Raw genomic sequence first — 14373 nt, 5'->3', positions numbered from 1 at the left:
TTGTATTGTATTCATATACTACTCTATGATTGTATTTGAAATTTGAATCATTAACGAATTGAATTATGTAAATATTAAATGGAAATAAAATATTAAGTAATTAAAAAAGCATAGCGTATTTTTACATAATTCTAAATTAAGTGTCCGGCCATCTTAAATCTACTTATAATATATGCCAGCTGACGCCACGCGGTTCCACTTTTCTAGTCTATAGTGATCTGTGGTTCCACTCGCGTAGTTCCTGTTCTCTTGAGAATACGATGTTATTTGTGATTAATGCTATACAACGATATTTTATACTAACATTATCATTGACTCTATAGCTTATACACTCACGGTTCAGTAGATTCAAAAGGATTCAAAGATCCTCTTTATAATATTAAGTGTATCTACTAGTTTGACTGTAGGTACTGTTAGGCAGTAAATTCAATTTGGTTGAGTGTTCTGGTAAATAAAACAAAATGCACTTTGATAACAAATTTAATACATTTTAATCTTGTTTGTCTTCAAAAACGGAGTCTGTTGGATTTTAATAATAAGTATTCTATAAATGTTTTATAAAAAAAATTACCATTTATTTAAGTAGGTAGATATATAAGCTTTGTCCTAATCAGTGACTATCAATATAAATCAAAAATTAATAATTATGTTGAATTAGCTACGAGTAAAATATTATGTAGTTACCATTTCGTTTGAAGCACAAAATTTCTTATCAACATTTCATAATTTTCAATTCATATAATTATTATTTTAATTGATAGTTTCATACATTTTATTTAAATAGATATTAGCTCAGAATACAGAAAAACACCAGAAGCCACGTTTAGATGTCATTATATAGCGCGCAGTGTGTCCAAAAATTGTACACAACAGCCAGTACTCGTCGCACTTCTCACTCGCGTAATGTTGCTAGTACATGAGGCTGTTAAATTTTTCCCTATTTTGTGGTAAAAATTTATAATGTTAAAATCAAAACAATAAGTGTACAGTTCATCACATTAAATGTTAACTTGTATGGTAAATAAAAAAAACAGTGGGACCGGTTTTCTAGTGATTGCTAAGAGTTAGCAAGAAAATGAACTTTGAAAAATTTAAGACAAGGATAAATAAATAATAAATATAATATGACGGTTATTATAAAACTTATCAACTAACAAACTAAAGAAATACATATTTACAATAATAATTTTAAATTATTCATTATTATATCATAAGAATATTTATTTGTGCTACTTACACGTGAAATGTGATCCTATCCAGTTTCTTTTTTTTTACCAACGGCATTTTTACACGAAGGAATAGCACAAGACGGCTTAATTTAATTAAATTTGTCACCTGTATAGCACGTCAATCAACACGACAAACACAGAGTGAGTAAATCGTAAAATGTGTAGTTTAAATGGATTCACTTCTTTGCGCTATCACCCCTTCTGGTGTTTTTCTGTATTCTGAGGATATTAGGATATGTTAGCTTAAAAAGTTCCTTATTGTATTCTTTCTCAATAAAAAAAATACATCTTTGCAGTGGCGTGCGCAGTTTTTTGCCTTGGCCATTGATTCGTTTGACAAAATATATTATACTCATGTATCTATAAAGCGTCTACCTACTAATAAAAACTGATTTGATGAATATTATAAAAACATTTCTTATGGCTATATTGCACGAGATACTGAGTTTTTCTTTCTTTTCTGTTCAGTAAAAATTGTATGCCCGGAGTTGTGTGTGACCCGCCTCCTGCCTCGGAGAGCATGGTAAACCGTTGGTCACGGTCGGTGGTCACTATCATTTACATCTGATCATCATTAACAACCCATATTCGGCTCACTGTTGAGCAAGATTCTCCTCTCAGGATGAGAGGCCTTAGTCCACCACGCTGTCACGCACGCACGTCATATTTAATTTCTTAAAATGCACACAACTGAAAAGTTGGAGGTGGCATGCCCCGGACCGGATTCGAACGCTAGTGCATATGTCCCTTTGATTATATATACATATATATAATCAAAGATATGTCTATGAATATCTATACGTCACGTGCTACGATACCATTTCATCCAGCCTAATGTAGCGTTACATGGTAAGACTTACAAGGTAGTACTACAAAAATGTATTAAAAGACAGGTGTAAAAAACTCGATGTTCACACTAGGTACCAAAGTTTGATAAATTTTCCTATAATATAAAATCTTTCACACTACATACTTATTTTACAGTACTTTATACAATTAAAACATAAATAGTTCGTAAGTGAGGTATACAACACCTATATTTAAACACTGAAGATAATTTTCTTAGACAAAAATATGTAAGTTTCATAATAATTATGTATTAGAATTTTTATGTCGTAAGAACTTCCACTGTGGAACCCTTTACATTGTAGATACCTACACGAAAATTCTAAATATAGATATATACAAACAAATCCTAACGAGACTTTTCTACATCGTTATTAATTTTAAAAACGTTTGCATTCACATGTAGGTTTGTTTTATTATTAAAATATATTAAAAACATATTATAATTAGGTACACCTTGGGAGGCAGTTATTTAATTAGTCTTTTGTTTATTTATACCGATCATATATACAAACGCATTATATTAGCTATATTATGATTTATCACATGTATATTTGGTTTATATAAATGGCACAATATTGTTTAAATGTATATCTAATAGGTATATTGGTCATAACCAGTACACATAAAGAATATTAGCTACTCTACACACTCATAAATATTATGCACGTCTTGTTACAACAAAAATATCACACTAAGTAGTTGAGTATTATGTCTACATTACTCATACATTCTTTTTATAATTTCTGAACCATTCTGCGACAATTTCAACACTCAAACCGTTCAGTATTCATCCACGGTGGGAATGTCAGGGCAGTCGAGCTAGCAGCAGCTACGGGCGAAGTGCGCGGCACGTATTGCGAAGATGGCACTTGGACGAGACGTCAGGTGTACTCTTCGTCGTCATCATCATCGCTGAAATCAGATTCCGGATCTTGGTCAGGCAGGGGTTTCAAATAATCAACTCCCGGTGGCGTGTTTGGAACCAAATAGCCAGCTGAATCTAAAGGCGTGGCCGGTGGTCGCGGTAACCTTATCTGCGCCCCGGAACCTCCCTCCGCCTGTGCAGTCTCTAATTTACTACATAATTCATCAAATCCTATCCTGTCTCTGGGATCTATCGCCCAACATGCACGCATCAGTTCGCATGCGAATCGTGGACAGTCTTCGGGGGGAACTAATAAAATTCCCCGCAAGATTTTTTTGGTAGCTCCATAATTGTTACAGCCATAGAACGGTTGTTTTCCCCTGCTGTATATTTCCCAAAGGACTACTCCGTATGACCAAACATCTGATTCGTGGGTGAATCGAGCGTACACGATGCTTTCGGGGGGCATCCAACGAACCGGCATAGGTCGTTCACCGCCCATCTTGTAGTAATCACAAGTGTAAACGTCTCGAGACATTCCAAAGTCCGCAATTTTCACTGCCAAATTGGCTCCGACTAGACAGTTTCTTGCAGCGAGGTCTCTGTGTACAAAACGTCTGGAAGCCAGATACTGCATGCCCCGTGCCACTTGAAGTGCCACGTGCAATAAAGCTGACTCATCGAGTGTCGGTTGCTCTCGACTTCCTCCACGTGAACCTCGCAGGACACCTGCTAAGTCTCCCCATTTCATGTATTCGAAGACCATCCATGGACTCACATTAGTATCATCTGCAATGACAGAAAATATTTAACAAATACAAATGCTTACATAAATGCAAATGTCTAAAGTTGTTTAGGTTAAGTGTTACCTTTATAAACAACTCCAATAAGTGATAAGATGTTGGGATGTCGAAATGCTGACATGATGTTAACTTCTCTCATAAAGTCTTGTTCAGCACTGCGGCCTGCTATTTCTTTTAGCACTTTGATAGCAACAACTTCTTCCGCGCCCCTTCCCCTGAGAACACCTGAAAAGTAATTGTTTGCAACAACTTAGATATTGGCGTACATGGTAAGAAAGGATTTGAACTTTATGGAAACCTTTAAAAAGTCCATCGAATACCATAATTATTCATATATACGTCCGAGCTCATCCGTAACGAGGCGGACTTATCTCTGAGAGGTCGGGGTTCTATCCCGCTCACTGGACTATTCCTATAACAGTCGTTTCCGACTAATCTCCGTGATAAGTTAAGTTAACTTATCACGGAGATTAGTTATATAGATATACGGGAATATTGGCGATATTTGAAAAATAAAATCGTCCAACCCTAAAGACGATTGATAAGATTATGCTAAGAATTTTTTCGTATACCTCTCGACAGGACTAGAAAAGCACAAGTACTTAAGCTTTAATGTCAATGAAAATTGTAATATTACCTTTGTAAACCTTTCCAAAGCAGCCTTCCCCAACCTCCTCCAAGAATGTGAGGGCGCTCCTCTCCAGAAGCGTGACTTCGGGCTCGTGGGCCTTCGCCGGCATCGGCGCTGGAGTCCCCGGCACCACCATCGGAGTCAACGTGCCCGCGCCGCAGACCCCGTACTGCGGGTTCGTTATATACCGTTCAGCTAGCAGAGGTTCTCCTGGCCGTACACGCTACAAACATAACGTACTAATGGTCTAAGAGCCTGATATGGACAGACATTCGTGGAATTATATAAAACTGACAATTTTTTCAGTTCGTGCTCCTACAATAGGGATGATCAAAGTTTTTTAAATTTATTACTATAACTTAAGAGTATATACGCTAATAGAAAGGGAATTTTGTAGAGGTAACAGGGTATCTGCGGTTATTACTTTACGGCATTTAAAGGATCAATTTTGCGGTGTGCCACGGATCGCTATAATAAAAATTTTAATAAAAAAATACCATCGACTTCTAAACGTAAAAACGTACCCACTAAACTAAAAAGTGAAAAATAACATCATAATATGTTCTACCTGCTGATCAGTATGAAGGCGGTGCTAAGCCGGTGATGTATTAATTCAAGCCATCTTATAGCTGTAGATTTTGCAGTGTTGTTTCATGTGGTCCTGTCAGAAATGGCTTAAATTAAGACAACACCGGCTAAGCACCGTTCCAAACAAAAAAAGAATTTTTGAAATCGGTCCAGGCGTCTTTGAGTAATCGGTGTACATACATAAAAAAAAAAAATACCGACCGAATTGAGAACCTCCTCCTTTTTGAAGTCGGTTAATAAAATGCTCCACACTAAATGACACTCAAGAATGACGTCGTCGCTTCGTGAACTCGTTAGATTTGTATGGGCATTTAAACTTCAAACAAAAAATACTTCTTGAAATTTATATAAAAGATTTATAATTGATTTTCAAATTTTAAAATCTTATTTATTTAACAAACATCCAGACAAACTTAATTTTTTATGTATTCCTCGATTAATATTTACCCAATTTCTCATAATAATCAATATATTATATTCAAACCTAGTCATCATCCCCATTGATAAGTAATCAAAAATTACCGTTGATGAAAATTAAACTAAAGGTCAAGGCAACATGATTTCTCATATACCGTTACCTCCTAAAGAAAGCATTGTCCAAACGCCATATGTAGTTACCTATGGTAGGACTTTACTTTTATAAAAAAATTAAGGTCCAGACCTTATAGAGCGCCTTACGAGTATATAGCCTAGGTGTATGATATCATAGTAGGTATTAGTAAGACCACCCTTTATATTTTATAGCTGGAGAAAATGGTCATGTCATGTCATGTTATCAACATGCAAGAGAGAAAAATGTTCTTTTAAATGATATTTATATTTTTATTAATATGAATTGAGATGGTTTGCAAAAAAAATAGGTAGTTCGAAAACCGGACATAATGCCAAGGTGGAGACCTCTGGAACTTTATCTAAAGCGGTTAATTTTAAATTTAGAGGCACCAGACAATATATCTGCAACCAAACGAGGGCTTTAACTTCGAATTGATGGGGCTTATGCTTTACTTTTGTTTTGCAACATGCTATTAAACAATGTGTAGGTATATTATGTCTTACCGGCTTGACTTTTCTATCGACGTTACAAATACGTTTTCTGAGGTAGATCAACACGAGTGCGACTAGCAGCAGCAACACTGCGCAGCCCGTCACCATGCCTATGAGCAGCGGCACGCTCGCCGTCGAGTAAGGGTTGGAGCCGGATATCACTGTTTCACTGCCCGCCGTCGGTTCCGTGAACATTTCGCTGCTCGTTTTCGGTATCTAGAAATTCATAAAAACAATCATATTTTATTTATTTACAAGCTCATTTACTCACTTGCGTGGTTCCCTTTCCCGTAGGAATACGGGAATAATATGAAGCATATAGCCTTCCTCAATAAATAGGCTATCTAAAACAGAAAGAATTTTTAAAATCGGCCCAGTAGTTCCTGAGATTACCACGTTCAATCAAACAAACAAACTCTTCACCTTTAAAATACTAGTAGATAGATTAGTAGGTATAAAACAAATTAGCTTTTGTATACTTTATCATTTTCAAAATCATATGTTAACGGCCATCTACAGGAGCTTTCGATTTGCGATTCTCTTTCGACAAACGCTTCGAAAAGTAATAAAATGTACGGAAATGACAGATCCGATCGACAACTTGATCTCGTGACATGTCAATGACAAATGTCATTCTCATACATTTTCTAATTTTCGAAGCGTTTGCGATCTTAGAATGAGAATAGACTTGCCACATGGCTACAGACCCAGAACTCCCTCATACCTATAGGAAAGGGGAGAAAAAGTTTACCACGGTGCTCTCAATAAATAATGACAATCAAGCTATATTGATCGGTATGAAGCGTTTGTGATCGTAGAAAGAGAATCGACGTGCCACATGGCTACACACCCAATACCATCAAGTAAACTTTCCGGACAAGACGCTTGTCGAGTCCGCTACTTTATTATGAAAACAACGTTGCATATAATGACTAACGTAGTCTATAGGGTAATTAATCTGACTTAATGATAGAATATTATGTCCGTACAAGTTAACACAGCATGCATAATTAATATACTCCATAGGTATTCTTTGTCACAGTGGCGGATTTACGTCGCCAGTGGGGTGATCAATTTTATCCGCCCATAATGACTTCTGAAATTCGATACTCTAGTTCACAATCATTACCTAAATAGCGGACACCCGCGACTTCGAACGCCCTTAGAACTCTTTAACCCAGCCCTTACAGCAGTATCGCTGTAAAAATGGAGTAACTTCTTCCATTTTCCCTTCACTGCTCTGCTCCTTTTGATCGTAGCTTGATGAAAAGTATAGGTACTATAACCTGCCCAGGAATGTGTCGAATAATTTTATCAAATTTCGTTAAAAACCGTCGAGTAGTTTTTGTTTCTATAACGAACATACAGACAGACAGACAACAATTATACTGATTGCATTTTTGCCATCAGTATCGATCACTAATCACCCGTTGATAGTTATTTTGGAAATATATTTCATGTACAGAATTTAACTCTCTACAGATTTATTATATGTATAGAAGAAGAAGATTACATTTTTCAGTAAATAAAATTGCAACTTTTAATATTTTAGGTAGTACATCATTATCAAATTATTTCAAAGAACCCTCTCTCATTATAAGAGTAAATAAAATATAAACACATATTAGAGGACGTGAAACGTAGACCAACCACGCTGTTGCAATGTGGGTTGGCGGCAAATGGCGGGCTTAACATTATACCTCTTTTTTAAAAAGTTCGTTAAGCTTTCAAGACTAATTCTTTTTATTTCTGTAAGACGAAAGTTTTGGACCAAAGCCGCACATTAAAATCTACCCCCATAGATTGCAGACTACTTAACCTGCTGATAGACCCGCCAATATTTGTCATTAGAAATGTATCTAAAAGTATAATAATTAATCAAAGTTACAATACAAATTACTAAAATAATTTCTCATTCAAAACTTTCTAATACAACCCACGCTAGACTAACGAAAGATGTCGGAAAAAAATTGCTTATAGTGATTGTTCTTTTCAAAGCTAAATCATATTATAAAAAACTTCGGGGCGGCAGAAAATAACGTTATCTATCTGGAATGAACTATCATGAATATTTATCAGCGTTGATGGAAAAACACTGATTTCGTTATTCCATCCCGGCCGTTCAGGTTCCAAAATCAATACTTTCGTTGATAAAGTTAATCGAATTACAGTTTTACGCATGAAATTCTGTCCTTTGACGTCTAACAAAAGGCTTTTAACATTCAAAAGGATTCTTATATTATAAAACTTACAACTTTTTACTATTATTTTACCTACTTTAAAAAGTAAGAAACATAGAAAGTTTTTTTATTGATAGTCTAGAAGACGCCTCGCGGCATCACCCTTGTAGTTCCCGTTCCTGTGGGATAAAAATAAATGTAGCCTATGTTACTTGGTAAAGACGTAGCTCGTAGTTTCTGTGTGAATTCAGAAATGACTCCGAATTCACACAGAAACGGGAACTTTGCGGGTGAAGCATTTTTTTAATTCTTTACAAGTTAGCCCTTGACTACAATCTCACCTGATGATAAGTGATGATGCAATCTAAGATGGAAGCAGGCAACTCGTTAGGACGAGGATGAAAATCCACACCCCTTTCGGTTTCTATACGACATCATACCGGAACGCTAAATCGCTTGGCGGTCGGTGACGTCTTTGTCGGTAGGGTGGTAACTAGCCACGGCCAAAGCCTCCCACCAGCCAAAAAAAAAACTGCGAGGGGCTGCTATTATCGTAATAATTAGGTAAGGTTTAAGCGCATAGTAATATCATCAATACGCTTTGTTATCGTCAAAAGCTTCACATGACGATAACAAAGCGGTTTGAAACAAAAACTTACAATATTTACAATGTTTAAAACATTGTAAGCCTAAATAATCTTAGCAGGCTGCTAATAAAAAGTGAGATAAAATGAGATAAGGTGAGATAAAGGGTGATGTGTTTATGATGACGGATGCTCACCGGCGGGGGCGAGGAGGACGTATAGCGAGGCTCCGTGGCGTTGGACTGCCGCGGCGGGATCACATTGTGGATAGCCTTAGGCATTAGTGGTACTGTAACAAACGGTGTAAAGGGTTAATACGAACAAAAAACTTGTAATTATTATTAATTGCTATACCTCGCGGTTTTAAATGCGTAGATCCCACTTCTGATCGAATATCGGAATAATAAAAGCCTAAGCTAGAAGTAGCCTGGGCTACTTTTATACAGCAACAGATATTTTGGCTAGTGAATGTCTTGTCAAAATTAGTCCAATCGTTTTAGAGATTATGAGGAATAGACAAAAATTTCAAACGGACAGTACAAATTTTTGATGAGCTGACTTGTGGGCTTTGTACATGAAAGTACAACAAAGTAAAACGTTCCCTCAAAATTATAACTATATAAATTTATTTTCTGTTCTATTTTTATTGTTGAACAACCAGTGTGGTTAGCAAACAGATAAAAAAATATTTCAATCGATTGAAACCTTCCAATTTATTTTTATACATACATGGACAATTTTAAACTACATTTCCGTTAATCTCTACCCGACCAAAAAAAATATAGATTAGAAATAAATATTAAATACATTATTTTATAGCAACGATAAGTTGGTAAGTCTCGAATCGAAAATGGTGGTGATTAAGCAAATTAAAAATAAATTAATTTGCTTAATCATCACCTTAAAAATACTGTAGATTTAAAGAAAACTTTCTATGACTAAGATTTAATATATACAACTAGAGGTAAACCGTAAGCATTTCTATTAGTATGCTAAGAGTATTATAATAATTGAAAAAGAGTATATATTTTTTCGTCCAAAATTCCCCAGTGCCTGCAGACAAAAGTCTTCGAACAGTGCATGTTGCCAGTGATGACCTACAGATCCGAGACTTGGTCGCTAACTATGGACCATAATAGAAGGCTCAAAGTCACTCAGCAGGCGATGGAGCGAGCTATGCTTGGAGTTTCTCTTCGTATGATCGAATCAGGAATGAGGAGATCCGCAGACGAACCAAAGTCACTGACATAGCTCAGCGAATCGCGAAGCTAAAGTGGCAATGGGCCGGCCACATAGTTCGAAGCGGACGTTGGGGTCCCAAAGTGCTAGAATAGCGACCCCAAGCAGTGGACGCCTATCGGCTGATAATAATGATGATGATGATGTATGTTTTACCTGTACTTCTAGGACATGCGCCATCAACAGCAGGTAATCCATTGGTGGTGCAGACACAGTAGTATACTGTGGTGTTATGTAGGACACAGGCGGCCTCTTGCCCACACGATGACTTTTCGCAAGTCCCGTGGATAAAAGTTACTGAAAGAAAACAAGCGTTATTTAGATAATTTTTAAAAATACCTAATAAAAAAGTTGTAGGTCATAGGCATTCAGCGGGTAATAAAAAATGAGATTTTTACGGGATCAATTCATTCAAGATCGTCAAACATAAGGTCCTTTTTAATTTACTTAGAAACTTCGATCAATAATTAAAACTTGTCGATCTAAGAAAATATACCAAGTATGCCTAAGGTTACTTTCCAAGTATTACTTACTAGTATTATTTTGTGATGACTTCGGCCTTGCTTCTTCTCTTGCGACTCTTGCTAACTTCATTGTTCTTTCTCGCAATGGCTAGAAAAAAAACAGTCTTGAGTTATTTACCTTATAGTACGTTCTCTCGTGGTTCCAATGAACTACATGAGAGTGAAGGGAAAAAGAGTGCCCCAGCACAACTGTTCACTAAAATGTGCCAAACAGATTGCCTCCAGGATTAGATTAGCTGCCATGATCGAAAAGTCAAGAGGACATTGTTATTATCTGCTTCAGTATTGTGTTATCATATCTCCCCGGTGGCTTAATACCTAGGTAGGTAAGTATGTGGTAGAATAAACCGATTGCAAGGTACAAAAGTCCTAGTTAACGTGAGCCTCGAACGCAACAAATAACTATTCGTCATACGTAGCGAACTAAGATTCCCACTACTAATTAAAATGTTCTTTCATACATATTTAATACCACGCGTATGCAAGTGGCACAAACATTCCATGGGATTTTACCTACATTGAAAGAAACTTCGAAGGACTGTCATTGTTTATATGTACCAATAATAATACCTTATCGATGCCCTTAGGAATTGATCCTTGAGCCTACTAAAAGTTTTCTAAATGAAAAATTTAGAAAACTTTTATTATCCTGTACGGGTAATAGTACTTATAATACTCTTTGGTACACTTTTCAAGACAATAGACAGAGAGTTTAGTAAAATTTTTAACTTCAAACGCATTAATGCTAGCCAAAAATTAAAGTTTAGCGAATGGGCTACTGTAGGTATCTATAAAAGTAGAGATAAATTGTACGAGTTGTACGAAAAAAAACAATATACTCAAACGCGAACTTATTTAGATTATGTAAAAAGATACTCAAAAATTTTCAAACGTGTTTGTATTCTTGCGAAATCGTTACACATCAAACAGAAAATAATTGAGTCTGAGAACAAGATACAAACCACCTGGAATATAATTAATAGAGAATCAGGAAAAATCAAACCGCGTGATACGAGTTTTGAATTAATTGTCAATGACAAAAAGGTAAACACTGATAACGAGGTTGTTAATGCCTTTGAAGATTTTTTCCAGAATGTTCCTATCTTGTTAACAGATTCACTGGATTCGTCTGCTACGGAAGCTCAGAGACTATTAAGAGGCAATGTTAAAGAGTGCAACGATCTTTTTGAATTTCACCATATCACTGTATCTGACATTAAAAAATCTTTCAATTTGTTAAAATTAAAAAGAACTGGAGATCTGTGGGGCATGTCAGTGAAAGTAATATCTAATATAATTGATGTCATTGCTCCCCACTTAGCCATTATTTTTAATGAATGTGTGGACTTAGGTATTTTTCCGAACCTAATGAAGCATGGCAAATTGATACCACTTTTTAAATCAGGAGACAAATCAGATCTTAATAATTATAGACCGATTACAATATTGCCAACACTTAGCAAGGTCTTTGAAAAAATCATATTAAATCAACTTTTATGTCATTTTAATTTAAATAACTTGTTTCATCCTGAACAGTATGGTTTTACAAAAGGTCGCAATACTACTGATGCAGGGGCTAAACTTTTAAAACATATTTATGAAGCATGGGAAAGTTCTAAGAATGCTATTGGTGTGTTCTGTGATCTGTCCAAGGCGTTCGATTGTGTTGACCATAACACTCTTTTACTCAAGTTAAGCCACTATGGCATCAAAAGTGTTGCGCTTGATCTCATTGCCTCTTATCTCAGTGATAGAACACAAAGGGTATGCATAAATGATATAAAGTCGCACGGTTCCACTACCAAAATGGGCGTCCCACAGGGTTCAATTCTGGGTCCTTTTTTATTCCTAGTGTACATAAACGATTTACCATTCCATGTCAGCGGCATATGTGAGATTGTACTGTTTGCTGATGACACATCCTTAATTTTTAAGACGGACAGAAATAAAGATAACTCTGACGACGTAAACCGTGCCATGTCGCATGTGTCGCATTGGTTCACTGCAAATAATCTACTTTTAAATGCCAAGAAAACTAAATGTATTGAGTTTTCAGTGCCAAATGTAATAAAATTAGAAAAGTCTACAATGATCGATGGTGAAACACTGGAAATGGAGAGTTCCACAGTTTTCCTGGGAGTGACCTTGGATTGTAAACTTCAGTGGGGTGCTCATATAGAAAAACTGTCTGGTAAACTCAGCTCAGCGGCATTTGCAGTGAGAAAAATAAGACAGTTCACTGATGTTGATACAGCTAGGCTAGTTTATTTTGCGTACTTTCACAGCGTAATGACTTACGGAATTTTATTGTGGGGCAAGGCTGCCGATATACAATCTATATTTATTTATTTTATTTTATTTAATACACTTTATTTGTACACCACAAAAATAAAAGAAAACAAGCAAAACAGAAACACAAGAAAAAGTAGAATACAAAAGGCGGCCTTATCGCTTAGTAGCGATCTCTTCCAGGCAACCTTAGGCTTAGGAACTTATTAGGACAACTGTAGGTGGTGTGTACGTAATAATATTGTACATATACATACATACAAATAACTAAACACTAATACATAAACCATAATACACAAATTATATAATAATTATAAATATCATAAAATAAACTAATATATAAATATATCATTATGTCGTATGATAAATATTCTAATAAAATAAAATATGTAACTAGTGACTAAGATAATATGTCTTAACGGATTTTTTAAACATATCAAGGGATTTGGATTTCCGAATGTCGACTGGGAGTGCATTCCATAGCTTAATAGCACGAACAACAAATGAACACTTATAAAATTTACTCCTATGGAAAGGCATACACAGAGTAAGAGCACGACATGTTCTTAGCTCTGATTGCACTCCCAGAAATGTGAATTTCTCCTTAAGATAAGGAGGATATTTTGGATTAAAGAGCACACAGTACAGAAGAGAAAGTACATGCAGATCCCGGCGACGGCGAATAGGAAGCCACTTGAGTTTCTGACGAAATTCAGATATATGGTCATATTTGCGAAGGCTAAATATAAACCGAATTGCAACATTTTGAAGTCGCTCAAGTTTATTAAGATAGTCCTCAGTCAAACTGGGATAGCTTGCGTCCGCATAATCGAGAACAGAGAGTAGGAGAGAATTTGCTAACATAACTTTGGTAGGAATTGGAAGAAGAGAACGTAGGCGTCGTAACGAACTCAACGTCGCAAACGTCCTCCTACTCAACTCCTTGATATGCATGCACCACGATAATTCCTTGTCCATAACAACTCCAAGGTTTTTAACCGAATCACAATACGGTATCATGACACCGTTGTAAATAATAGGTGGTACGTCGCCCCAAACAACTCTTGAGATTAGACTAGGACTGCCAATAATAATTGTTTTTGATTTAATAGGGTTAACCTTAAGCCCATACTGTTTGCTCCATACTGAAATTGCATTTAGATCTTTATTAATAGCAGACACAGCAGAGCCAAGGTTCTCAAGAGTTGAGAGTATATTTGTACTTCAAAAAAGAGCAATTCGAGCAATATATCAATTAAAATCACGCGAGTCCCTTCGTCAAAAGTTTAAAGAAATAGGTATACTAACAGTAGCCTGTCAATATATATATAACAGTATAGTCTATGTAAGACAAAATATTAATTTGTACAAACGAAAAGGAGATTTAAACCCACGTCTTACTAGACACGGGCATAAGTTAGTTATTTCTGCATATCGTCTCCAAAGAGTAAAAAAATATTTTGTAGGTTTGGGTGTACTCTTCTATAACAAGATCCCCAAGACTGTGATGGACCTGCCAATGCATAGCTTTAAGCAATGTGTTAAAAA

General features: G+C 35.9%; 1 protein-coding gene across 3 annotated transcripts in view; it reads right to left on the bottom strand.

The window, feature by feature from the left end:
• Positions 1-464: 464 nt before the first annotated feature.
• Positions 465-14373, bottom strand: part of LOC112058262 (muscle, skeletal receptor tyrosine protein kinase) — a 50558-nt gene continuing 36649 nt past the window's right edge. For 2 of the 3 annotated variants that reach the window (XM_024098970.2, XM_052891078.1), the window contains 7 exons: positions 10546-10624; positions 10169-10309; positions 8971-9062; positions 6022-6225; positions 4384-4600; positions 3813-3971; positions 465-3732 (listed from right to left, as the gene is read on the bottom strand). In XM_024098970.2, the coding sequence (XP_023954738.1) occupies positions 2960-3732; positions 3813-3971; positions 4384-4600; positions 6022-6225; positions 8971-9062; positions 10169-10309; positions 10546-10624 (1665 nt within the window). In that variant the 3' untranslated portion in view covers positions 465-2959. The remainder of the gene's footprint in view (positions 3733-3812; positions 3972-4383; positions 4601-6021; positions 6226-8970; positions 9063-10168; positions 10310-10545; positions 10625-14373) is intronic. The other variant, XM_024098972.2, reaches the window with a different exon arrangement.

The sequence above is a fragment of the Bicyclus anynana genome, chromosome 3 (genome assembly GCF_947172395.1).
Source record: "Bicyclus anynana chromosome 3, ilBicAnyn1.1, whole genome shotgun sequence".
Taxonomy (NCBI): domain Eukaryota; kingdom Metazoa; phylum Arthropoda; class Insecta; order Lepidoptera; family Nymphalidae; genus Bicyclus; species Bicyclus anynana.
The sequence above is the reverse complement of the archived record's forward strand: the minus strand, read 5'-3'. Positions and strand labels throughout refer to the sequence as shown.